At 41.2% G+C, this 26,801-nt stretch overlaps 1 protein-coding gene across 2 annotated transcripts; it reads right to left on the bottom strand.

The window, feature by feature from the left end:
* Positions 1-309: 309 nt before the first annotated feature.
* map3k4 (mitogen-activated protein kinase kinase kinase 4) lies at positions 310-26,801 on the bottom strand. Of its 2 annotated transcripts, XM_023963251.1 has the most exons (27): positions 26,554-26,801; positions 19,491-19,681; positions 16,300-17,714; positions 15,803-16,063; positions 14,253-14,405; positions 13,097-13,254; positions 12,407-12,523; positions 12,227-12,326; positions 12,007-12,090; positions 11,665-11,934; positions 11,439-11,588; positions 10,562-10,723; positions 10,340-10,473; positions 8,592-8,670; positions 8,416-8,494; positions 7,991-8,093; positions 7,558-7,680; positions 6,144-6,238; positions 5,961-6,041; positions 5,688-5,879; positions 5,538-5,608; positions 5,331-5,447; positions 5,087-5,246; positions 4,871-4,993; positions 3,498-3,604; positions 2,772-2,951; positions 310-1,200 (listed from the first exon to the last, which is right to left on the bottom strand). In XM_023963251.1, exons 1-27 carry the CDS (start codon positions 26,586-26,588, stop codon positions 1,180-1,182), a joined length of 4,761 nt encoding a protein of 1,586 aa, XP_023819019.1. In that variant the 5' UTR covers positions 26,589-26,801; the 3' UTR covers positions 310-1,179. The 2 variants fall into 2 exon arrangements, with proteins under 2 accessions (XP_023819019.1, XP_023819020.1); XM_023963252.1 differs by lacking the exon at positions 7,558-7,680 and having other exon boundaries at positions 26,554-26,800.

The raw sequence follows: 26,801 nt of genomic DNA, 5'->3' as shown, positions 1-26,801 counted from the left end.
CAAAAACAAAAAATTCACCTGAAATGACAAGTCTAAAAACTACTTGTTTGGAGAACAAGAAATTTTAGATTTAAAGACTGGCTCTTTGAAAGCAAAGTAAAGTTTTAGATAAATTGGGTCTTTAAGATTTGTTTTTGCAGATTTTGAAAAAAAATCCATAAATTATCAATTCTCTGTTTTGATCTAATCTGGGCCTGATTTAGATTTGAGCATTTTTCAATTCTATTTTTTATAAAAATATTTTAATTTTAATATAATTAGAAAGCTGTGTTCGAATTCTCGGACATAAAAAGAACAAAACAAGCAAGCTTTAAAAAAATGTCTGGTTTATTAATATTGTTTGTACATAGCAAACACTGTAAGAGCAGCAGAGGACTAGACGTGTGTCAGTGTGTGTTTGGTTGTGTTCAGCAGCAGGGAGGGAGAGCTGGTCCGTTTCTCCTCTCATTTGGCTCCGCCCCTCTCATGGGCAGCTCTTCACTGGTGACCAGCAGACTTGACTATTGCTCCATCTTGACTTTTTTTCCTCCTCAGTGGAGGCAAAAAAAAAAAAAAAAAAAAGAAAGGAAATCCTTCTAAGGTTTATGAGCTTGTTGGAAGTGATAAATGCATTTAAATATTCAGATGCTTTTCATTTTAAGGTAAACCGACGCCTCCTTCCATTCACTGAGGCTCACCACACCCCCTTTTCAGCCTCGTCGGATAACTGAACTAAAAATTCAGCCCACATCTAATCAACTGCCCCCTTGGGAGAGCAGTTTGAAAGTGCTATAGATATCTTCGTTCCCTCTCCCTCCCGTTCATTAAAAAAAAAAAAAGTTTTCCTCAGCATCTTTTTAGAGGTCTCTTCACCAGTAAGAAAAAGCAAAGGCGCCAATAATTACTTTAACTTTACAATATCATTTATACAGGAATTAAAGCCAATCCTATTCTTACAGAATGTACAGTGTCACCCCAGCTCTCCTCTGTGGTCATAATAGAGACACAATCCTAAAATCCATAGATCCAGTTGTCGTCTGAAATGATATCTGAATAGTTCCTCAGTTTAACTCCATGTGCCTTCAGCTGTTCCTCTTCTTCCTCCTCCTCCTCTTCCTCCACAGTTCAGCTTTCTTTAGCCAACAGTATGTACAGTAGTGCTTTGTTCTGTAAACGTACGAGCTAACAGGGAGAGGCCTTTCACTCTTCATCTGTGCACACCTGAAACAGAGGAGAGTGCTGTGAGAACATGCAGGAGCGATGGGACAGTCTGGGGTTTCCATGACGAAACGCAGGGAGGCGACGTCTGAATTCCTTCACTGCAGCCTAACCCGGGGTCTGCAACACTCAGCTGGGTCCATTTCTGACTGACCACAACCCAGTAAAAGACGCAAAGTCTCATCACGGCACTGCTTTTGTTACTATTAGGATAAATATAAATTAACTATTATTTTTTTAGATTTAATACAATATAAAAGAGAAAAAACAGTTCCTAACTTCCTCTATAAATGAAATGCATAATTTAAAAAAAAAAAAGTCCCACTCAAATCATCTTTTGATCTATTTTAAAAGCTGGTCTTTTAATTATTATTTTTTACAGTTTTATCCAAAATATAATTTGTCGTTTTTGCAGAACGGCAGTAGTTTATAAGAAATTTGCCTCCGAGTTATGGGCGGGACCGCCGGTGCAGCATAAGCCCACCCCTTCCCATCATCCATCTGTTTGCACTCACTCCCACTAGTTTACAGCTCCAACCTAAAATCACCGGTGTAACAAAAGTGGCGAGCAATATTGGAGCCGTCCATGAGTACAGTCTTAAGCCAGACTGCAGCTGAGATGAGGAAAACAAAGACGTTCATGGATCTATTTGTCTGCTGCATTGTCGGAATGGAGCAGAGAGCTCTCAGTTTGCCGTTGTAGCTTCTACATCAAACCTACAAGCTTTTTTCATTTTTTTCGACTGCTCCTGATTATAAACATATTGATAAATTGCAGAAATGCAATTTTAAGCTTAGTTTTCTTTCTATATGTCCTGCATCATCAGAAAAATATCCCATGAACCTGTTATAAACACCAAAAACTCATCTTTCATCATCTTTTTCCTCATTATTTGACCTTTGTTGGTGCACCTCAAATATACATTTGTAAAATAAACCAGAGGAAACCAAGTAACCTGACCTGTATTTGTGGAAACTTAAAAAGCGTTTAATATTTTTCAAAAATTGACTGTGCGCTCAAAGACTTTGGTAATCGACGAAGCTGCACCACATCAGGGACTGTTGGAGCATTATGGGTACCGTAGTCAGAAGCCTCATTGAGTGAAACATACGGTGCTTGAACTGTTTGTGAATGGGTTGAATTACTTATATTAAATTATAAAAAATTTAAAACATATTAATTTTCACAATGGAGGGATAAAAGAGCCACATGTGGCGCCAAAGCAGACCCCCCCCGATCTAACCCCGAAAACACTGTTTTAAACAGTTTTAGGGGTTAGAGTGCAGGACCATCCAGCGCCCTGGATTTTAATGCAATGTGGACAAATGCTCACTACTTTTTCTGAATAAATTAAAAACTAATTTTTTTCAACTGAAAAAGCGTTTAATCATGTAATCGTCTATATACGCAAATCCAGTCAGCGTGGATGCACAACAGTTCTGCAAAGAGACTTCTGGGAACATTTCCAGCACACTGCATATTGAAATTGTGGATTCAGAAACCTCGACAAAACGGCGAACACCCTATATGGTGCACTAATGGTGAGTGAATTTGGACAAAGCCCGAGTCTGACCTTTACAAACGGGTGGTCCAGCAGCATGCTAGCAGTCCAGCGGCGTTTGGGTTCACTCTCCAGACAGTGGCAGAGGAAGTCCTTCCCCTCTGTGCTCAGCTTCTCAGGAATGGGGGGTTTGTGGCCCATGCCCACTTTGTACATGATCTGAAAGTTGTGCTCGTACTCGTGCCAGGGCCTCTGCACAGAGACATCAGCGCCGCCACAGAGTGAGTCACTTTCTTCTGGCTTTCATTCGTTTCCTCTTTAATGAGGAAGGAACACAGCAAGTTTATTGCTAAGTGGGAAGCTACGTACACACTGGGCACGGGTGGTGCATTCAAGAACGCGCCGAGCGTGGGGATTTAGAACACACTTTTAGCATACGGTGTTCACAGCGGACTGTTGCTACTCGAAACAACACCTCAATGCACGAGTTCACATAGACTTTTCGTTGGAAGTGGTCGCTTGAACACGCGTTTCCGAGCCCAGTGTGAACATAGCATAAAACTCATTTCTTAATTGCAGCAGAAACTGTAGGTGTTTCTTTCAAAATATTACAGTGATAACAGAACTACCAGCTAAACACTAATGTGTGTAATGATTAAATACATAAAGCATACATGCTGATCAACCAGTGTCAAACCTTCTGTTAAACTCTTTTCCACCACAGTGTGGGGCTGCAGTTGATCTGCTGTACAGGGTGGTAGGAGATAGTTTTATTTTTTCATTTCTTCTGCATCTCACCTTTCCGGTAACCATTTCTATCAGGACACAGCCCAAACTCCAGATGTCAGCTGCTCGTCCATGACCTTCTCCCTTTGCTCTGGTGATGACTTCAGGAGCCATGTAAGCTGAAACGATAAATGAGCTGGAATTAACAAATTAAGAAACACACACACACAAAAACTAGAACTAGAACCTAGAAAAACAGGAAAAACTTGGAAAAATGTACCGTTCCTTTATTATAGCTATGTTTTTTTTAAGAGCTTTTAAAGATTTATTGGCCGTTTTTGCTTGTTTTCTTCATTTAGGGTAGCAGCAATTAACAGCAGCCCAAAAACAAATAAAACATTTTTGAAAACAAAATAAAAAATTTGACCTGTGGTTTTATCTCCAGAGATAAAATAAATATTTTTGTTTTATTTCCCATATCTGTGAGGAGAACTACAAACACATGTGTACAGCAGGAATCACTAAATGCAGTTCTTCTGTCTATAGTCTTTTTCTATGAAACCGCAAAAAGGCAAAAATAAGAAGGCTCTGCTTAAAATTGCAATTACTCCTTCTACTGACTTATTACTGAGCAGCTAAACGGGTGAAAGCCCCTCCAAGGTATGACACCTTTCCAGATGTTCAATGTAATGTTTTTACATCTCTTTAAATCAATTTACTAACCACATTTTTGAAATAATTATCAGTTTAAAACTACAGAAGAGTTAACTACCTCTAAAGGTAATAAATTTATGATTTCTTAAAATAAAGACTTGTTTTTATTTCAGTGGAGACAAGAAGTCCTGATCTGTTTCAGCCATGCGGAAAACCGTGTCGGAGTAAAATGGAAACAAAAGAAGCAACAAGGACCTGGAATTTAGGACTAACTAACTCTTTAAAAATGTATACAATTATACTTCTTAAGCATTTGTATCTGTTGCTTATTGCAGTTTTTTTAAAAGATTAATTTGACAATTTTTTTATTTTTTTCATCTCTAGAGTATATTAATGCGCAGTGCAAACAAAGCATCCCGACTCCAAAAGAAAGTTATGAACTCTTAAGTTATTTTTGCTCACCAAACATACACTGGACAGATACTCTGACACCATCTGTTGAATTCTGCCCTCTAAAAACGAAGCCTGAGGTTGGATAGCTTTATCATTTTTGGTGTAAACTTTGAAAAAACAACTTAATTATTGGGAAACTGCCTCCAGTGGTCTTTGATAGAACTGCAACATGTGGTTTGTATCTAAAAACTACTAACACCTAAAAAGAAATCTGCATAAATGCATATGCACACATATTCATAAATGTGGTTAAAACTTTACTTTTGTACACTAAAGCAGAAAATAAAAAAGGAAACTTGTTAAATATGGTAAAAAACAAAACATTTTTCTTTTCCCACCTGCTGTTCCCAGCGTGCTGTTCACCTCCCCTGGCATTGTGTGAGTGTTGTTCCTTAACTTCACAGAGCAGCCAAAGTCCCCCAGCTTAATCAGGCCTGAAGATGTCAGGAAAATGTTGGCTCCTGTTCCAAAACACAGTTCCTGGTCACGGACGCCTTTCTTCTGATTGCAGATATATACTTTTTTTTTGCATGTAGCTAGCACACACCACTGACCCTTAATGTCCCGGTGCACAATGCCGTGCTCATGGAGGACATTGATGGCTGTAGTGATCTGTTTGCTGTACAGTCGGATGACGTGCTCCTGCAGCCCCAGCTTGGACACCTCCTCCAGAGTGCCCTCATCACAGTACTCCATGAAGATGTACATCTCCTCCTAGAAATGAGCAAATGCACGTCGGTGCTGTACTTCTGTAGCTCACATGCTGGCTGATTTGATGCTAAAATTCCAGAATCTCACCCGATGAAGCTCCACTCCGAAATATCGCACCAGGTTGGGGTGTTTGATGCCCTCAAAGATTTTCAGCTCGTCTGCGGTCTCCTTGATGGTTTTGTGGTCGTTTGGCTGAAATCGGATCTTTAAAAAGGAGAGGAAATGTTTCCTCCTTTAGCATGTAACATTTTTTTGTTTTCCTACTTCTTCAATAAAGTTGCCTGTGCTGCATACCTCCTTCATGGCCATTAATTCTCCAGTGTCAACGTTAATGCAGGTGTAGACCTTCCCATACTGGCCTTCGCCTAATATCACACACAAAGATCTGACTGAATGCATCCTTAGGAAAAAAATACTTTAGAAGAAGTTTTTACACCGTCATACCTATCTTGTTGCCTCTCTGCCACTTGAAAGTAACCTTCCTGAGCCCGACATGCATCACATTGTCGAAGGACTTGGGCGTGTGACACACTTGACCAATGATGTTGCGCTGCTTCATCATGGCGTACCGTTTCTCCTCAAACTTGTGAATGGAGCAACGGACAGACTCCATGGGGTTCTGCTGCGCGGCGATGCCTGAAAACAGAAACCAGCTTTAGTCGGATTCCATTCATTAGATTAGTGGGCGGAGTTTTGCTCATCGTCCAGCGAGCTCACCCTTCAATTGTGCGATGTAGTTGCGGAGTTCCCAGCTTCGGCGTGAGGCATTGTTTGGGTCTATTTTAGGATATGAAGGTTCTAAAGGAAAAAAAACGTTAACCCATCAGGAAAAAAAGTTACGTAAAAAGTTCGATATGCTAAAACGGGTAACAAACCCTGCGGATCCCCACATGCACCCACCTTCTCTGTCCTCAGTAGGGCTCGAGTGACGACTAAGGGATCTGAACTCTGCTGCAACCGATGACAGACGGTCATTCTCATGAAGACTGGATATCCTTCAATTTGTAAGGACAGAACGCTCTGATTCAGTCTCTTTTTAGCTTATATGGTCATTCTGAAAACAATTATTTTGTTCAACTGAGAAAAATAAATATATAAGAAAAGAATATGTAAGAAAAAATTGCCTTAAATAAGCCAATACTTTCAGAAGTATATATATATTTTAACGTCTTCTCAACCATTTCTTTTATTTGAAATCATTTCTTCTCCACAATCTCCCTTTGTTATAAGCAACAAAATGTTTTTTGATGTTTTTTGTAAATTTCCAGTCATTAAAAACCTCATCATACTGCCCCTCATCATCCTACAATGAAGCACAGCGGCGGAAGTTACATTACTTCGTTTTTTTTCTTTCCAATGATTTAGGAAAGATTTCCAAAACATCAAATTGACTGAAAACTATGTTTTAAATAAAATTGCATTTACAAATGAACAAAAAGTACATTAGTTCAGTAAAAAACAGTTACTTCATTTGAAGCTTGCCATGCATCAAAATGAAATATTTGCAGAACAAATACGAGTCTCAGTACCAAACAGGAATATGCTGGAAATGTTAACAGCACTGAAGCGCAGAGCAAGAGGCGTGTAGAGCGGGAGAAAGCTCAAAAGCAGAATATCACAGCCATTCTGCCAGCAAAGTAGTGTTCACTTTCACACCGTCAACAATCACAGTCACCAGCATGATTGGCAACAGGACTTGTGAGCTGAGATTTTTCCTGCAGACTTACCGATGCTTTCCTGAAACTATAAGAGAAGAACATTTGTTTTATTTTAATGACTATGCGGAGTTGAGCTGAGGTGAATTTGATGTTCTCTATCAAAATATCAAAGAGTTATCAGTTTTATGCAAATAAAATTAAGCAAACTAATAGAAAGTAATATTTTTAATTAAAAAATTGAATTTAAAAAATTTGGGTTTAACTTCAACAGATTTAACTGAGGTGAATTTCATGTTCTATATTTCTATAAAAATCGGTCATCCGTTCTAAGCAAATAAACTGATTAAACTAAAGTGAAAAGGACACATTTTAATTAAAACAGAGGTGAAAATTATGTCTTTTATTAAAGAATCTTGTTTATGCAAATTTGAAGCCTTTGGCAGCAAGGGAAATTGATGCAAATAACTTTGGCAAACATACATCCTGCATAATCTTTTTGATTACTAAAAGATTATATTTTAGGAGAGGCAAAAAATAACATTTCTTTGTGCATAAGCCCTCGAAAACTGAGCTTGTATAAGAGAATTCTGAAGAGCTAGGGTTGGCAATTTCCTTTATGCTAGATCTTCTCCAAGAGTTTCTAAAGACAGGGCTACCTGACGTCACTGGGGCTGTTGCCGGGCGGTTTGGCGTTGCCGTGCTCCCCTGGGCCCTGAGGAACAGGGCGAGGGCCGCTGGGCAACAGCTGGTTCCGGAGATCGCAGGGGAGACTTCGAGAGCTGTGTGGCGAAAAAACAAACTGAGCAGCACCGCTTTAGGAGGCGAGATGGTTTGTGTGGGATGTGTGTGTAGATATGCGAGCGTGCTGGGTGAGGAACAGATGTGCACATTCATTCCAGACGCTATAAACATGAAGGGGGGACAAAATGAAATGTTTTTTTTTTTTAAATCTGCTGACAATAGCATATGTGAGAACACACCATCACATATGCTAAATTTAAGAACAAAGAGATGAAAAAACAAAAACAAAAGAGCTAAGCCAAGCAGAATAGAGAAGAATGACAGAGGTTTTTACAATGTTGCCCCTACCTAAAACTTTCAGGGTTTGGAATAAATGAATTAGGGTTTGGTGGGTCACTGTAGCAACGAACAGGAGCAGGAACCTTCACAGGACGAGGGCTGTTCCTGGGAGCTGAAAAGAAACAGAGTTTCAACCTGATCTCTCAATGTCATCCATGCATTGTAAATATACTGTCGATGCTTCCATGTAGTGATGAGGCTAAAAACGTGATGGTAGCTCCTCCCACACGCGTTTGGTGTGAACGCAGCATCACGCTGGGCTTGGTGGATTTGTTCAAATGTGTGGCACTTTTCTCCCATAAGTGCGACTCCAGGAAATATGGTAATACTCTTCTTAATTGTCTTCACGAAAACATTAATTTTATTGCTTATTTTATTAAATAAGTCAGTTTAAGCTCTGGAAACTTGAGAAAACTGGCATACGAACATCTTACCGTTGTAAAGGGCGGTAACCGGACTATGAGGTTTTCCGATCACATGCCCAATACATTCATTCATCAGGGCTTGCAGGTTCTGCAGAAACAAATGTCTTTCTTTAACAGAAAGATCCTAACCCAAGGATAACCACTGTGTCATTTAAAAAAAAAAGAAAGAAAACATCCCACTTTACCAGGAAATCATCCTCTGGTAATGCAGATATGAAGGCCGGCTCGATAGCCTGAAGAAAGTCAAAACCCTGAGTCGCCCACCTGCGGAGGCGTAGGACAGATCAGTGCGTCAAATCATTGTTAAAAAACAAAACCAATGGAGTCTCAAAAATAGAAAGAAAATGCTGCTGAGACAGAAATCTGTTCTTTCCAGGCTGTTTGAATTACAGCCTCATAATAAACAGATAAAGGTAGGCGTCACTAATCGACATGAATCATTTGCAGGAAGTGAAGAAACCTTTTCCTTCGGCAAATCCGTCCAATTGTCCTTTGATTTGTCAACTGTAGAACAAGGTTGCCTTCACAGTATGTTCTGACTGATTGTCCATCTGTGCTGAGAAACACTGTTCAGGCGGCTTTATTGCATTCGGCTGAAACTGTCTATGTGCGTTTCAGAGTCCATCTGTCAGCGTCCGCTTTCTGTCACATTTTACGCATGAGCTTTAGATGATGTCATCTGAAAGGTTTTGGTCTTTAATAAAAATAAAATCCTTCTTTACTATTAAAAAAAAAAAATCCAAAACAGAAATCTGTACTTCATTTAGGCAAAGGCTCAGAGAAAGTTAAAGCAGAATGTGGGAGAGCAGGATGAGTGAAAGATTTGAGTACGGAAACCATGAGGCTTCACATGAAGTTGGATGATATTCAAAATTCTAACTCATACATGCTCTCCGTTACATAAGAAAGTTCTTCCACAGCTAGAACGCAGCTCAGCTTTCACGGTATTGCAGATTTTTTTGCTGCAATTTTGCTTCATCTTCAGCACAGTCTTTATATCACTATCAATTAATCTGTTCGGTTCTGTGTCTCCAGTGCAGAATGGATTCAGCTGGCAAAGATGATTTTTGCTTTCATTCTATGGAACAGTTTTTTTGGGGGGGGTTTTATGAGGGTGTGAACTTTCAGAGTTAAAAAAAAAGTTTAAAAATGTTCATGTCTGTCTGAGAAAAGTGGGTAAAGTGTGTAGTGAGGAGTTTTACAACTTAAAAACATCTAGAATTATTCTAACAAAAATGAAGATGACTGTAACGAGTTACTTTTTGGAACGCAACTTTGGCGAATAACTGTACTTCAAATGTGTGATGGTGTTCTGATGGCTGTTCAAGAAAACAAAAAAAATAATAAAACCCATCTGGGTCTCCCTGAGCCTTGAAACTACAGAGCTGTATGTGGCATAAAAAAACTATGCCAAACCACCTGTGCAAATCAGTGAAAGCTGATTTGCTAATAGGATAAGCTGAAAGGTGAACAACTGTTCAATTTTGTTTTTACCAAAGCGCCCACATCTTTAAAATCCATAATAAGCCTCGCATGAACAGAATTGTTGTCATGTTGGCCTGCACTTCAGCCTTGTACAGGCCGATCCTTAAAAGATTGACGGACATGAAACCGATCAATGGTTTGAAAAAGATTGGGAATCCCTGCTCTTCGTTGTTTAATGTTAACTTAAGGCAAGCAATGGTTTGAATTTAAATAAAGCAATAAAAGATAACAATAAAAACATAAGAGAAATAAAAAAAAAAAAAAGCCAACTACTATGTGAAATTGTGATTGTTTCTATAAAGAGGGCATTTTTTGGCTAATTTATCTTACTAATTCTAATCTTTTACAAATTGATGAATATTTTCAAACGACAGAGAGCAACGTGAGCTTCTGCTAAATTGACCATATATGAGCGTTCTTGTTTGTCGACGTAAACGTTTCTTCTCACCTGGGTTTGGTTCCTCTGCCGCTCTCACATTTGGTGAGGACGTAGGTCATCCATTTGCGGGCAAAAGCGATGTAGCGCTCCCCGATCCTCTGCCTGAACTCCCCCGACATGAGGCGCACCACCTCTTTATGGTACTGTAAATAATAAACAGCAGCAGCACATCCCATGAGGCTTTGAGAGGCACTTACTGTGGATGCTTGTTATGACCAGAAGACCTTTTACCTCAAAGGCAAAGTTGTAGCCCTGGATCATTGCTTCCCTGTAGTACTGATGCAGAGTGGCGGACTCTGATTCCTCCACTTCTGCCTCAAACTCTGTGGTGAACATGTACTCCACTCGGTCAATGGCCATGCTTATCTTTATGCATAGCTGGAGAGCCTTGTTCTGCAAAAAAAAATAGAATATTGTTGAAAAAATGTCTCGGTTTTCCTTGTTTTAACATACAAGTCTAGAAGGCCTGCACAATAAATTGCAAATTTAGCGTTATCGCGATATCAAGCTTTGCAATAGATGGCAAAAATTCAGATAAATGGTTACTACAATGTGCTAAAACAATCTTATGGCAGCTTGAAGTATTTAACCCATCAAATAAATCGCTTTATCCATTTAACCAATCGGATGAACTCCTTCAGGTTGTTGACCAATCAGATGGAGCCCTTTTATGTTAGATGTTCACCTCCTATGTAGACGAGGGTCATTTGGAGCATAATTTAAGGTATGTTGACTCTTGTTTAAATTAAACTGTTGCAGTGAAAAGGTAATTATGTTTTTGGTTGTTTTGCTATTTGTTCATGTTCATGTTCATGTATCGCATTATTGATCACTAATTTTGCAAATGGCGAGTTTTCCTCATATCGTGCGGCCCTAAAGTTTTTTTCTGTTGTAGCTGCTTTTAATTTCACAGCTATAAACATCTACCAACTTCCCGTGAGGCAAAACCTCACAGATTTGGCCTAGATATGGCAAACTCTTTTTTTTTCCAAGCACCATTAATGTAGAGTGGAAATTCAGGTTAACAGCTGCAGAAGAAGCAGATTTTAAAAGTAGGACACGGAAATGCATTAGCGTTTTTGCAGCAGTCTGCTGTTATAGGGGGTACCTTGAGATCTTCCAAAGCGCTTGCGATGAGAGGCTGACTGGATGTCTGCTCCCGGCAGAGGGTGAGCACATCCTCCATGGACTGCTGAAAAGCTTTCCTCTGGGCCACCAGGTGAGCCGACTGCATCACCACTAGGAGCATGTTCTCCACCTGAAAGGCAAAAAAAAAAAGGTGTTGACAAAACGCAGAGACGCACAGTAACCCAGATCTGAACGCGTTTAGAAACCTTTATTGCCCTCAACGTGTCGACGGTTTCCATTTGAGGGACCAGTTTTAAAACTTCTCCATTCCACTGAGCCCATTCGGAGTCGCTACTGAAGTCCCCGGCTCCATGTTTGCTCATGAGCAGGTAAGCATCGTCCTCCGTAATTTCATCATGCTCTTTGGAGCAGTCGTTCCCAGCAGCAGCATTCAGCAGCTGCAGGATGAGGGGACGCTGATCTAACAAACCACAAGGCACAAAAACTTGGAGTTCCTCCAAGCCAGGAATCTGAACCTGGGAGAGTAAAAAGACACATAAATAACTTGAACACAAAAAAACTTACAAAATTAGCTTATACAAGCACACCTTGACATAGTTCCTCTTTTTCAGGGCCTCAAGGAGGCAAGTCACCCCACTAGTGATACTAAAATCAGCAGCAACTTCCAGGTCCTGCAGAGGAGGAAGAAGAAGTCGTCAACACAGAGCCAGAAGTTTAAAACTCAGACAAAACTGGGCTAAATAAACTCTAAACCTTATCAGATCACAGACTTATACTGAGAGTGTTTAAAAATCTTTTTCAACTTGCCTTGCGGAGCATTTTGGCAAAGCCCAGGGCCTTAGACGCTCTTTCTCTGGCCTCGTGGAACAATTCTTTGAGTGACCGGCTTGTCTCAATTACTGACCGTCTAGGGAGGAAAGGTCATGTTCAGAGACTGCCACTAGAGGGGGAAAAACCATCTGCCATCATTTCAAAACCTCACTTCACCTGATTTCATCGGAGGCTGTGCTGTCATCGGCACTTTCCCAAAATTCATTGCCACTTTTTTGCAGTCCAGCATCAAGAAACTCTCCAGTGGATTCCAGTAGCATTCCAGCAATGTTACTATAAAGCAAAGACAATTTCAGTTTTGCATTAGAAACACATTAAAGTAAATCATTTTTGCTTTTCCTTGGAAGAAAAGCTCAGTCTTTCAATCTAATTCATGCTTGTTCTATTTAATTTTTATTTTTTAACTCCACTGTTCTTCTTTTAGTAATTTAGAACTCAAATATAGCATAACATGAACATTATGATTTAAAGGAAAAAAGCTTTCATATTTCAGTGGATGATTGGAAGTGTGGTATATTATTTTAGTGATTAAAAAATGAGTTTCAATGTAACACTAGCAAGACTAAGCTTATAATTATTTTAGTTTAGAATTAACATCACATCCTTTCTGACTACCAGAAAATAAAAATATTTCCAGTCAATTTTATTATACACCAACTTGGAAATTTTCCTATTAAAACAATTGGCGTCGGACTAAATACGGTACTTTTTTGCCCCATTGTATATATCAACGTATAGTGATACATCCTGTATGTGCCACATAATACCACTTATTTTCTCCTTTTAAATCGCCTCAGATCCACTCCAGACAATGAGTCCATCAAAAACACATTCAGGAAAACTCACCAGAAGAGTTCCCCGGACTGGGCTTCCCCTCCACGAATGTAAGGGGTGATGACCTTGGTGAAGTTCCATTCCTCCTCCAACAGATTCTTTAGGCTGTGAGACGCCTGAGGCAACTGCTGCAGCATTTTGATCCAACTGCGCATATACTCAAAATAAACCTACAAAAACAGCAGAAATTTGATTCCTTTTTGCGTGCAACTCAGAGTTTTAACACTTAGCAATGATAAACTTGCTCAACACTTTCACATTTCTGTGAAAGTGTGAAGTTATTTAGTGATTTTCCACAACATATACATTTGGGAATGATGGAGCTCTGGATGATGTAGATCCAGGGTTGTGTTGGATTAGTAAAAACAGGCTGGTGTGAACGCGAGCTGCTGCATCATGGTTTCCAACTACCAACTCTGAGGCCTGAAGGCTTCAGACTGCATCCATCAAAGTCTGGATGTTATGTCAGGCATCTTATCTGTATGGGATTCAGGTTCTCCAACATTCCCACCTCCCTGCTGCAGAAAGTCACCACGGTGCAGGAAATGAACTGACCAGCTCTTGTGTGGATTTTGTTGGAAATCAAAGAACAGTCCATCACCTCTCCCTGAATTCTAATCTCTCTTCCTGTCTCTTGTATATCATTCTTCGTCATGATTACTTATCAGTGTTGTGCGAGTTTCTTTGAATCCTGATAGTGGAGAAGACAAAGCTGTCTTGGGCTCACCAGATAAGATGCTGTCAGCTAGTCTGCCTGTCTGCTGTGCCACTAATTCACAAGGTTATCCTTTTTTCCCCCAAGCGATTGTTTCTGATTCTTATTTTGACCATATTGATAGACTGGCGACCTGCCCAGGGTGACCTCCGTCTTTACCAAACAGTTGATAATAATAAACTTTATTTGAAGAGCACCTATCAAGATAAAAATTACAAAGTGTTTCACAGTAAAACACGATAAAACACAGAAATTATTTTAAAAAGATATGTTTTTAGTTGCAACCCCAAACAGAAATTAGTGAGAGTAAACATGGCGATTACATCAAAATTGCACGTACACTTCATCCTCCATACATTTAAAATTAAACTTTTTCTTTTTCTTTCCATTTCACTGCTTCTGTTAGGTTTGTTAACTTGATCTAAATGGTGTGGAGACGGTTGCAGGACTTACCACCAACATCTTGTGAAGGTCCTCTTCAAATTCATCTATGCTGGCACTGGTTTGTAAGCCTTGAGCATCAGTGGCCACCCCTCGGAGCATGAACTGATAATACTGCTTCATCAGAAGGCCACCTTTCAGAACCTCTTTACATTCACGCACCAACTGCAGAGGGACAAACAATACATGTCAGGGCAATTCTACGCACCGAGGGGTAGGGCTGTAACGAGTATCCGAATACTCGGATATTCAGAATCTGTTCTACAATAACAGAGGGCAAATATCGATGACGTGCGTGATAGCCGATTTGCGAGCAAATCTATAAATACAGTAAAGGATAGAAGAAAAAAACGTACTTCATTATCGCTCTAAATCTACATAATGCTGGATTTTAGGTATATACACTTAAACCACAGATATTTAGTCTTAAGTGTAGGTGAAGGTTCTCATTTTCTAAGTAAAACACTCAAGTGTTGTTCATAGATGAAAAAACAATTGACAGAAGTTAATTTTTGTGAAATAAAGCCCTTAAGTGCTTAAAGCCTCTCACAACATTACCAGTGCAACAGAAATGTAATATAATAATATCAGTGCTATCCAGCCATACAGTTTTGAGCCAAATGCCAAGTCAGACGAGAAAAAACAACAATTGTGTTTGTTGTCTGTAAGTGGTTGAATAAAATGGAGAGGAACAGGGAGCTTCTGGAATATCCAGCATATTTTTTATGTCACAAATATGATCTTTTTCAATAGACCTTTTATCATCTGCTCCTCATTCACGATTTGAAAAAAGAAATACTCAGAAATCTTATTTAAGGCTTAATATTCTCTACATGTGTTCTTAATCTTTTGGAAAAATGCCACAAGATCATATCTATCTTTCTATCTATCTATCTATCTATAATTTAATCGAATAGGGTCTTTAAAATCTCATGATCAGATTTTTGACGTAATTTGAGTGTATGCTAGCGTGGCTGATAGTCCGCACCAGAACACATCTGCAAAATGTTCATCTAAAGTTTTGTAGTTCTGACATTTTCACTGAAGATGGGAAAAAAAGTCGGTTTATAAAACATGTCTGTTGTAAACACTGTTGTCAGCTTACATAAAGTGACATAATTTTTATGTATCTACTGGAACTGTACATTACATGTAATACATTTATTTCCTTCAAAACTTTTGTAAAAAAATGGTGTTTAAATAGATTTTATATTAATTTTTGTACATTACGTATAGAGAAATGCATAATGAAACCATTTAAACATAATGGAAAGTGAGAATTGTGGTTTGATCTGTGAATCGTTGATGTCGATTAGTGAATCGCCGCCTAAGTAACGATCCAAAGCCCTACTAATTGGTTACTGCAACAGCCATGAATTTTCTTTGGAAAATAAAGTTATTTAAAGTCAAATACTAATCTTAAGTAAGCAAACTGTTACTTGACTAAAGAAGTAGACATTAAAGCAAACATGAGATGGAAAAATGGATCACCTGCAGCCTAATAATCTGATTAATTACGTGCAAAGAAACCAAAAAAATGAAGACTTTGATGAGCTGCTTACCTGTTTTATACTGAGCAGAGACGGATCCCCAGCAGGTCTCTGTTCAAGTCTTAGTTTAAGGCATTCGTGAATGACATTGAGGAGGACTCGGCACAGCACCAGGAATGCTGGACGAAAGGACGGGAGATCCATGTCCAGCAAGTCCTCCCTGGACACCTGATCCACTCCTTGCTCTGGATCAGTGGGATCGCTATAGGACACATGACGAGACAGCTCCGGCAAGTAATCGCTGTACAGCATGGGATCTGGAAAGTCAGCAAACTGCAGAGATAAAAATGAGAGTTAGCTTGGAGTTTCTGCTCGCTTTTTCCGTCTGCCACTAAAACAATATTGACTCCATAAAACACAAAAGAATTATTTAATATTTAAGAGATGTCTTCCTCTCACTGGAAGCTGAATAAAATTCAAATGAACACATATTCTCTGGCATTCATTCAAACAGCTGCTCACAGCAGGATGATCTAAAATAACCTGCTAACTGAGTGTTTGAGTCTTACTTCCAGAGCAGGAATCTGCTGCAGCAGAGCTGCTCTGGCTCTCTGAAGAGAGCGGTCCATTAGTTTGTGCAGTCTGAGGATCAGTTTACGCAGTCCCATCTGTTTCAGAGCTTTATCCACAAACGGCCTGTAAATGGCTGTGGGACACAGTGCTTCACATCCCGCAGTCGCTTCAGGATTTCCCGAAGCTGCGGTCGGGAGAAACTCGTCTCCTGACAATAATCGAGCAAATTTTGGAGTCAGGACGGGAGACAAATCTCCCTGTGCAACGTCTGCCTCAACCTCCTCGACGTCTCGGTCCTCGCCGTCACTTTCAGGTGTGAAAGTGGCCGTGGAGTCGTTCTCATCTTCTTCCGTTTCTGCTTCTTCATTTCCGTGAGAACAGCGAGGGGAGGGGATCTCAAAGACGGGCCAACCAATGCGAGAGAGATCGTGAAGGCCCAGCACCGTGGCCATTACACGCAGCTTCTGATTAAGGTCCTGGGTGATATTAAGCCACAAACAGAGTGCCTGCACCCTGCCTTGGAAGTCTCGAGCAGCATACTTTTCATAGTCCTTCTGTAGAGCCTGCAATGAGGGGTATAAAGCTTCGACGTCCTCCAAGAGTTCTATAACCCGCTTAACTTGCTCGAAGGCCAGTCGCTGGCGCTGAAGGTTTTCCCTGTAATCAGCTCCTGAGCCCAAAGGCTCTGCTGCATTCATGGTTGTTGAAGGGCAGGCATTAAAACCCCAAGAATCTACTCCACAGTGGTTAGTCTGAGCTACAGCAATCTCCCTGTCCTCACCAGGGAGAAGATCCGGGACACTCTGACAGTTCCCCTTGATTGTGTGAGACCCTGCAGACTGAGCCCCTCTGAGGCCGGCATAGTTGACCTTAAAGTGCAGCACTTCACTGATGATGTCAGGGATAGCTTGGCGGGCAGTAAAAAGGAAAAGGTCTTGGTCATTGGTGGAGCGGCGTGCATGCCATGCCTGCAGCTCCAGCCAAATGACCTCATTGTTGTGGCCCATAAAGGCCATGTTTTCTAAGCCTCTTTGCTCCTTCTCTTTCCTCTTGGAGGACATAGATGTGAGCTTGAGCAGCAACCGCAGAGTTTCAAAGAACTTGAGCCGATCAGCGGGACAGTCAGTCCGGGACGTTTGACGGTGGGTCCGGGCCATATGAGGCACAGTAACAGGAAGTTTGCAGCTGCTGCAGCCCAAACTCAAGTAATGCTTCCGGGGATCCATGTTGATGGAACTAAAATGGCCCGACTTTGAAAGGGGATCCAGCATGAAAGAGCCTTCAAAGGTCTTCTTGTGGTCTCTCTCAGTAGAACGCAAAGTGGCCCGATGCTTTTTTCCCTGTTTGTAGTTGGGCTCCTCACTGGTCTCTGTTAGCTTGGGCGTCTGTTTCTGGACAGATGGACTGGAATCTGCAAAAAAAAAAAAAAGAAAAAAAAGGCAGAATTAAACTTAGTGCAAGTTAACATTTTCCAAAAGTACATTTATCTTTAGCCTACGTCACATGCACCTGTGCGGGGGGTTGACTCATCCGGGTAATGCGGGTTTTTGTGATGTCTACACCGATGGAGAGTCACAGAGAGGAGTGGCTGCATCTAAAGGGGAGCATGGGTGTGTCTTGGAGTTTCCTTGACGCTCTTACGGCCAACTTAAGGGAACTCCAAGAACTGGAACGTACCATTTTTGTATGTTTGGTGGGTGTACTTGTACGTAGTAAGTTACACACAGTTATGACGTATGGGAGATGCTGCACTAAGGCCACACTCTAGCTATTAGTAGGATGCCCGCGCTGGTTTGTTATTGACGGTATGCAAATGCCACATGCACCTGTACCTAAGGGTCCAAACTACAAACGCCGCCCAGGCCGCGGAGCGACCGCCATCGTTTTCCTGGACTTTATTCGTTGCCACATCATGGAAAACAAGACGAGTAGCTTGGGTTTATAAGTTTTGGGAAGCTTAACAGAGACACCGCAAACATGTCGCTGTGCCTGGGTTCACCAGATGCTTCAGAGTCTCTCCCAGTGCACTTCAGTCCTGCAGCGTTTTAAACAATACCGTCTGTGGCCCAAGTTTGAGCATTAAAGTGGGAAAATCTGAATACAACTGGGGTGTATTTTAATTATTGCCTCAATGAAAATAAGATAAACATCATCAGAAGCGATCGTGGCCACTGTTGGCCACAACTCGCTATGCTGAGTTGCTGGTCCCGGTTACTGCTGGGCGAAGAGGGGGCACACCCTGGACAGGTCGCCAGCCTGTCGCAGAGCCCACAGAGATGGAGCTAGCAAACGTCGCTTCCCAAGGTCCAGCCAGGCCGCGGGTGTCGTCGTAACGGGCTCGATTGCTGGCGACCTGTCTGGGGTGTATCCCTAGACAGGATCCCCTAACCCAGGGGGGTCAAACTCAGTTTCACCGAGGGCCACATCAGCATAGCTGCTGTTCTCAAAGGGCCAAATACAACTTATCCATGTAACTAAATGTGATGAAAAATAAATGCAACTACTCCTTAATGTTAAATAACTAATTTATTTATTATAACTTTTTAAAGGGACAATTACAGTTGCATAAAAAACATATTTTTACTTGTTACTCTAGCATAAATCCTTTGAAATTTTGTCCGCTTAATAAAACCTACATAACTCCATTAATGAAGGATCAAACTGTACAAGTGAATAAAGACAAACAACGTAAAACTGAGCTAGAAAGAACATGTATTACACAGTCTTGTGCAACTTTTTGTCTGCATACACACATAAGACCTCCAAACATTGAATAATTACCGCAACTACACATAAATAATATGTAATCAACTAAAGAAAAATTGTATTTCTAAGAAATTAAAAACTTTTATGCTCTCGCGGGCCACATAAAATGACATGGCGGGCCACATTTGGCCCCCGGGTCTTGAGGTTGACACATGTGCCCAAACCCAACAGCCGGTTATGAAAACGGACGGATGTTTAGGAAGAAAATCCTCGCATCAAGCAGCCATTTTTATTGGATTTACTGCTCTACCCTTCAATCGACTCACTGAAAATGTCACGTGCCCAAACCTGAGCCCAAAGCCGGCAGAAAACCGTACATGAATCTTTTCACTCTAAGGGGCTCACAGAGCGGTCTATAACCTTGATATTTCATACAGGTTTCCATTACTACCTTTAAGGGCTGTCGCGCTTAAGGCCTTACCTTTGTTGGGAGACCGACCAGAACCCCTCGACTGACTGCTCTTCTGATGTTTGCCAGACTTTCGCTTATTCTGACGGGAGTTATATGGAGGCGATGTGCTGTACACAGGCAGGTCATCCTCACTAGGAGATTCCCAGGATTCATTCAACTCGGAGTTCTGTTGAGATGTATCTTCCGCTGGCTTGGCCTGCCTGTTAACATCGTATGACAAAGCCAGACAGGGAGCATGTAAGTTAGTGGCGTTGCACTGATTAACAGAGACCACAGTTTTATATATGTATAAAAGGGAAACCTAAAAAGTGTGAAGAAGGTCAGAACATGCAGGATTGTTTGTATCCATAACAAATCTCTTCTGATGCAAGGCAAACAGGTTGCCAAAGTGCAACTGGTGCTGCTTTTAGACTGACAGATCACCTGATTTTTAAGTCTTAAATGTACAGCAGCAACAGTCTGTGTGACTAAAGCCGCCCTGATGCCTGATAATAACCTCTGGTGAAAATAATAGCTCACCCAAAGGGGTCCATAGTGACTCAAATTAACTATGACTGCTAAGTCATCAACCACACAGCTTGAGTCAGGATTACAAGGAGAAGTCTGTCACTGCAGAGGGAATGGAGAAAGGGGCCAGACCAAACGCAAACAACCCTAACATACTTGAAGTGGATAACGAATAATATAAAACAGCATTTTTGTCAAACATATGTAGGAGGAAGAACCACAAGGCTTCAATCTCTTTTTCTTTTAAACATACATGGGGGAAAAGTGAAGAAGAACGAAACCAAAGAAGCACGGATGTCTGAGCTTTGTTCCAAAATGCCTTTTCTGAAGGGTTAGAAGGTCTGACCCCGCTCACAGAAACAGAAAAAGGAAGAAAAGAAATGGATGACAAAAGGAAGGAAAATTTGTGATATCTATACTGGCTGCCATGTGTCCCTTCATTCATCATCTGACTGAAAGGCATTGTCTAACACGTGCCTGCTGGACAGAGTAGACGACTTTAAAGAAGCGGGGCTGGACCCGGACTGTCCCTGGGGAGGGTGGGTGTGCAGGGGAGTCCGTTTAATCTGGAAAATCAGCCCCAGCTTTTCAAGAGGCCCCAGTGAGCGAGTGTCCAGATTCAACAGCCCCATCTGCCCCAAAGCAGAATCCCTCTCAATGCTGCACAGTCTGGGAGCAGCTGGAGAATCAAGACATGCAAGGAGACAGACACCTGCTGCTGATTCCTGCACATGCATATGTCTACATTTGTTATGTATTGATTAGATACTGAATCTATCCAGTTATATATGCAATACATGTCTCTTATAACTCATAAACTACAAGAAATTTTAGATTGCATACCATAAATATATATTTCTTGTCTAAAAATTGTGTTTAACATTCATAAAAACCTGTCATCAAAGCTTAGTCAAACAGAATACCTGCATTCAGGGATCAGAAACCAAACAATTAGCCAGTTAGTCCTTGTTTTCACTGATAAACCATCAATCCACTCATTATCCATATATTCCCCCTCGTTGAATTGCAAGCTGCTCCATCCCAACCAGCTGTCCTCAAGCAGGAGTATGAACATGCCACCACTTCATGGCAGCACCACAGGGACGCGAAGCACATAACTGAGCATGCTCACTTCCTCTGCTCCTACACTTAATTCATTATGATCATCACTGTAGTTGACGAGAGCGACGAGGGGAAAAACACTCAAACCTGACTTGAAAAAGCCTGGGCTGGAGTGTCTTTGCTTTGGGAGGATAAAGTAAACCGTCGCACCTGCTGCTCCTTAATCATTAAACTGTCTTTTTTAAAAAGCAGCCAACTCTTTGTTGAAGCATTGCTTAGATTTATGCTTTCCCCAGTGCAAATGCTGAACTGCTTTCATATCAACTGTGCTCGTTTAAAACAAGTGTAAGCAATTATCCAACCGTTTCATGCCATTCCAAACGTCTGTAAAAGAAGAAAGGGAAAAAACAGCTCATCAGTGCCAAATGATAAAACACGAGGCTCTGTTTTGAATCGTGAGATCCCGTGTAAGACGTTGATATCACGAGTCTGTGTGAAATATCTAAACTAAAGGCAAGATTGTTGTATGTTATCTTTAAAGATGTTGAGTTAAATGAAGGGAATTTGTGTCAAATTGGATCATTTTTCCTCCTTTAAGACTCACTGTGATGAAAATGATGGTTTTAGTGTTTTTGACATGTTCCTGTGGCATTTTTCTGATGATGGAGAGTAGAGTAGAGGTTTATTTGCCATTTGCACAGATACATCGCAAGATATGTAGATTGGAATTCTTGTGTGTTTGGAGGACATATATTAAGAAAATGAGGCTTAAAAATTGCATTTCTGGGTGTTTGTTGGGTTATTTATTCAAACTGTCGTGAATCGGGAGCAGACAAAAAAATGCCTGCTGATTTTGACATAGAAGCAACAGTTGGCAGGCCACAAGCTCTTTGCTCTGCTCCATTCTGATGCATCCACTCGTAGACGATTACCGGTAGATCCATGAACGTCTTTGTTTTCCTCGTCTGAGCTGGAATCTGGATCAAAACTCTAGAGCTGGATAGCTCCGATATTGCTCACCATTTTTGTTGCACCGCTAATGTTAGGTTGGCATTGAGTTAAGTTGTAAGCTAGCGGGAGAGAGTGTAAAAAAAATGAATGATGGGAAGTGTTGGCGGGCTTACACCATCCCTATGGCCCCGCCCACAACTCAAGAAGAGGATTTCTAATGAATTACTGCAGCTTTGCAGAAATTACGACACAGGTTTTTGGATTTTGGCTAGAAATAGCATAATCAGAATTAGAAGACTACTGGGCAACGATTAAAAGACGATCGACTATAAATCTAATGACAATTAAAGCAATGCAGAGTTAAAAAGCACAGCACATTAACTTCTTTAAGATAAGCCTTTTTTAGCCCAAATAAAAAAAACTGTCATTTTCTAGGACATAGTTTCTGCAGTAGGTTTTAAGACATTTGCTTGAGTTGTTGATGGACGGGGCTGTTGGCAACCCCGCCCGCTTCCTTGCCATCCCCAATGCTGCAAGCTCTCTGATTATGGGCTCTCCTGTTAGCTTGCAGCCCCCCATACCCCCAATCTAATGTTACCAGTTCAAAAAAATGGCGAGCGATACAGGAGGTGAGCAGCAGATGCCAGCTCAGACGAGGAAAAGAAGATGTGCATGGATCTAGTCGTCAACAAGTGGATCCATCAGAACGGAGCGGAGCAGGGAGCATATTTTCGTGGTCACAAATACGATCTGACGGCGTTTTTTCGTCTGCTCCTGATTCATAACGATTTAAATAAAGAAATACTCAGAAATGCGATTTTAAGCTCAATTTTCTTTATACGTGCCCTCTATCATGAGAAGAATGCTAAAAGAACACGTTACAAATACGATTTTTGAACCACAGCAGTTGTAAAAGAACAAAAACGTCAGGTGGATTCAATATAAACTTTTCTTAAACGAAGGTCATCAATCATAGACACTGTCACACTGTTGCATGTTTATTTAGTTATGTATTCCTATATGAACCTTTTATTACTTTTTTTTTTTATTATCCTTTTTGGTCTTACTCCTTTACACCTTTTTATACCTTGCAGGTTTGCATGAGAGCACAAGACACCAAAGCCAGATTCCTTGTACATGCACATAAAGCTGATTCGGATTCTGATCAGCATTGTTTCTGCAGGCAGACGATCTTGCAGTGACCTTTCGGTTTGAAGGCACGAGACAGCCCAGTAAGCAATTTGGTGTTACGACACAGCATTAAGAAATTGCACATTTAATTTTGCAATTTTAAAGTTAACAACAGCATCCAAAGCAAAAAAAAAAAAAAAAAATTCTAACTATTTCAGACTAATTACCCACATGGCGCCTGTCATATGCATAATAGTGACTTATCAGTCATGCACAACAACTCATGCATGACTGATAAGTGTTTGAGCACTAATATGACATGAAGGGAATGAGACAAAGTTTGGGAAAGGCTTTGGTCTGCACATAACAGCACGACTAAACCACTCAGGAATGAAAGCAGAACCAGTGACGGAATCGCTGACAGTTGTTTGTTTGGTTGCTATGGGACATTTCTGCTGCACTAAAGCCTGTGCAGATTATTCTTCAGAACTCTTTTGTGTTTCTTTTTCTGAAAGGTACTCCCTGGCTGCACGGGGAAGTTAACCACAGCCCCACTACGGTCCTCAAGCTGCTTCTGCTGGCAGCCACCAGTGAATTATCACTGCAGATGGTGTCTGGCTGCTCTCAATGGCTCATCGGATGGCTCATTGGGGCTCCAATAAAGGCCAGAGGAATGCTGGAGCCACTAGAGAATAAGACACAAAATCGAAAGTCTTTTCTGTATAGCCACAGATACCAAGGGCTACCGAAATCAGGGGGGGTCTGACCTTTGACACCAGCCATCCACACTATTGTACCGGCAACGGGCAGGCTTTTGTAATGTTGTGACACGTGGCCCGTGAGGCCCACAGATGAATACCTCACAGCTGGTTGGTGAGCACACTTACTCACAATGCCTGAGCTAAAGGGTTTTTTTTGTTTTGTTTTGTTTAAAGGGAGAAGGGGGCAAGGTCTTTGTAAAAGCACACTTTGCTATAATTAGCTCATGCTGGCAAAACTAGAGCTTTCTAGGAGAACAGTTTAATTTAGCTATCCCCCTATGTGCCTTCTAGCAACCAATTTCAGCCTACACATTAGACAAAAACATTTGTTTAATCACAGCTTCTCTCGTATATATAATGCTTAACTAAACAAGCCAAATCTCTGGGCCATAGCTCGAGTGAAGTAAACACGCGGGGCTGAAGCACAGTTCCATTTTTGAATCATACTCTGACACAATTCAGAAAACAATGAACACAGCATATTTGACCACACCCATTCTCTGGAACAGTGTGTCACTTTGCCAGTATCGGACCTCCCAGACCCCCCTGACGTGCAACTCTGCAGTCTAAAACGTGTATGTGCAACAGATGATTTTGATTCTGCAGAGTTCGAGCACTCACTTTACCCGCAAAACGTGTCTTTTAGTTTTGCACATTTAACTAGGAACATCAAACTATTCTGAAGCACATTTCTACACATTACTATAAATCCTAAGGTTAATAACTAAAGGCCACAAGCTATAAACAAAGCCTCATGTATGCAAGTTCTGTTGGTGCATCACAGGTTTAAAGGTAAAACATATTATTTACCTTATACCACTTAAGTCAGAGGGCAGCTGTCAGCTTTAAACCCAATCTGAAACTGTGGAATCATAAGTAACCCTTTATTCCATTGCAACTTGCACTTTGTTTTGCAGCCATGCACATCATAAAATGTCAAGTCAAGTAGACATGTAATTCTCCGACACCTAACTCCCTGATTTCTGTGTGTCCTTATCACTAATCGTCTTCCACAACCTCCGTAGCATCAGCTGCCACATTTTAGTAGATACAGAGATGCCATTGTTTCAAAGGAAACGGCAGATGAGAGAGACAGAATGTGAGAACACCAGAGTCTCTCTCTGAAGCAGGTGTGGATGCAGAGACACGATGCAGTTAGGAAATGCTAGAGGCCAGTCCATCTGTATTCTGCAGCCTGAACTGCTGGCAGTAATGAGTTTTACCCGGCGAGTGCATCCAGGGCTCAAGGCAGCAATCTGCAGCACACGGTGCACCACATCCTGATAACTCTGGAATGCTGGAGAGCCACAACGTCTTCAAAAGTGCACAGAGAAAGAGGCCTTATTGACAAAAGGCATCTGTACTTGCAAATATAGTTGGCCTTCAAGCTGCGCATAACTCCTCTTTCTTAAAATAGTATTGCATGCTCACCAATGCAATCAGTTAGTCAAATGTCTGCTGATTATTGCATCTCTCAAATGCATGTCATGCTGCTGTCGCAATGTGATGCATTTTTTGCAGGGCTTCTTTGTATCCGCACCCAGAAATGCTGCAAATGCAAAGTTAAAGTACATTGATGGGATTCCTGGAGCAGTTGCATGTCCAGCAGCAATAGCATCAGCTGCAGCAATGTTGCACAAGTCCTGTTTGTGTATCAACTTCGATCCTATAGAGGCAACAACAACAACAGACTTGTACTCGATCATTATGAGGAATATTTGTTCGCTCAAAAGCAGGATGACAGAAGCTGATCCAGCGTGATAAATGCTCACAAAGTTACTGCAGACAAACAACTGCTTGTGGACGAAAGGGAGTGGAGGGGTAGAGACATAACAATCATAACAGCGGATTCCCGAGGGTCTGTCGCCAGCGGTCAGGGACAAACACTGCAGCATTTTCTGTTTTCCCTTCCCAGGATGCGCACTTATAACAAATAATCGCCAAAGAAAGTGTGCACACTGGAATGCAGAATTGATCATTAACTTGTCCGTAGAGAGCCATAGTACAGGAACAACAAGCACACGCTCTCCCGACGCTACAGTCCAAAGAAACATTTACAGCTGCGCATTTGGAGCATTTCTGAGCGTGGCCGCAAACATTTCTGATGCAAATTTAAGGAGGGAAAAAAGCCAACAACAAGTGTAGCTGAAAACATCAAAACTCGAGACAAACAGTGCGGCAAACATGCTAGCTGTACTAGTAGCGAAGTTATTGATATAATTGGCAGCTGAGATAAATGCATATTCTCCAGAGCTGGAAGAAAATCAACAATAGCAACTTCCTTTTAGTCATTTTTGCAAAAAATAATCCAAATGCAGCTCTTTTAGTTAGTTTCTGAATTCGCGGTGAACAATAAACTGTCAAGTGGACGGTGGCTAACTGACATGTTACGCTGTTGCAGCCGATATTTTCTTCGTCATGTTACCTTATTGTTCAGTTAAACATTTTTCTTTCCTCCCTCTGGGAACTTAAAGGCAAACGAAAAAATAAAAAATAAAAAACAAGACCATTGAAAAAGATTCCTTCAAAAAAGTTTGCAACTCCCTAAATGCAATAACTGCAAGCGCACCACTATTTGACAGGAAGTTGGTGCTCGAGCGCTCCCATGGTCCCGAGCGCAGATCCCTATTTGGCAAGGCGAGTTGAAGATATTCGCGTACCTGCTGCTGGGCTCGTTGCGATCCGGAGGCTCCATGGCTAAACAAAACAGCGGCTTCTGTTTGCTAGTTGTGCATAAGCTACACCATTTCTAAGCGATATCAGACACACTTTGCACTGCTAAGTCCTTGCAAAAAGGGGTTGGTAATTCCCTCCTGGAAAACTCTTTCTATCCGCCGGCACGGTTGACTCTCGCCAGTGCGTATGCCGTCGCCATCTTTCCAACGTTCATTGTGGAGGAGCGCCACAG

This window comes from Oryzias latipes, chromosome 15 (genome assembly GCF_002234675.1).
Source record: "Oryzias latipes chromosome 15, ASM223467v1".
NCBI lineage: Eukaryota > Metazoa > Chordata > Actinopteri > Beloniformes > Adrianichthyidae > Oryzias > Oryzias latipes.
The sequence above is the reverse complement of the archived record's forward strand: the minus strand, read 5'-3'. Positions and strand labels throughout refer to the sequence as shown.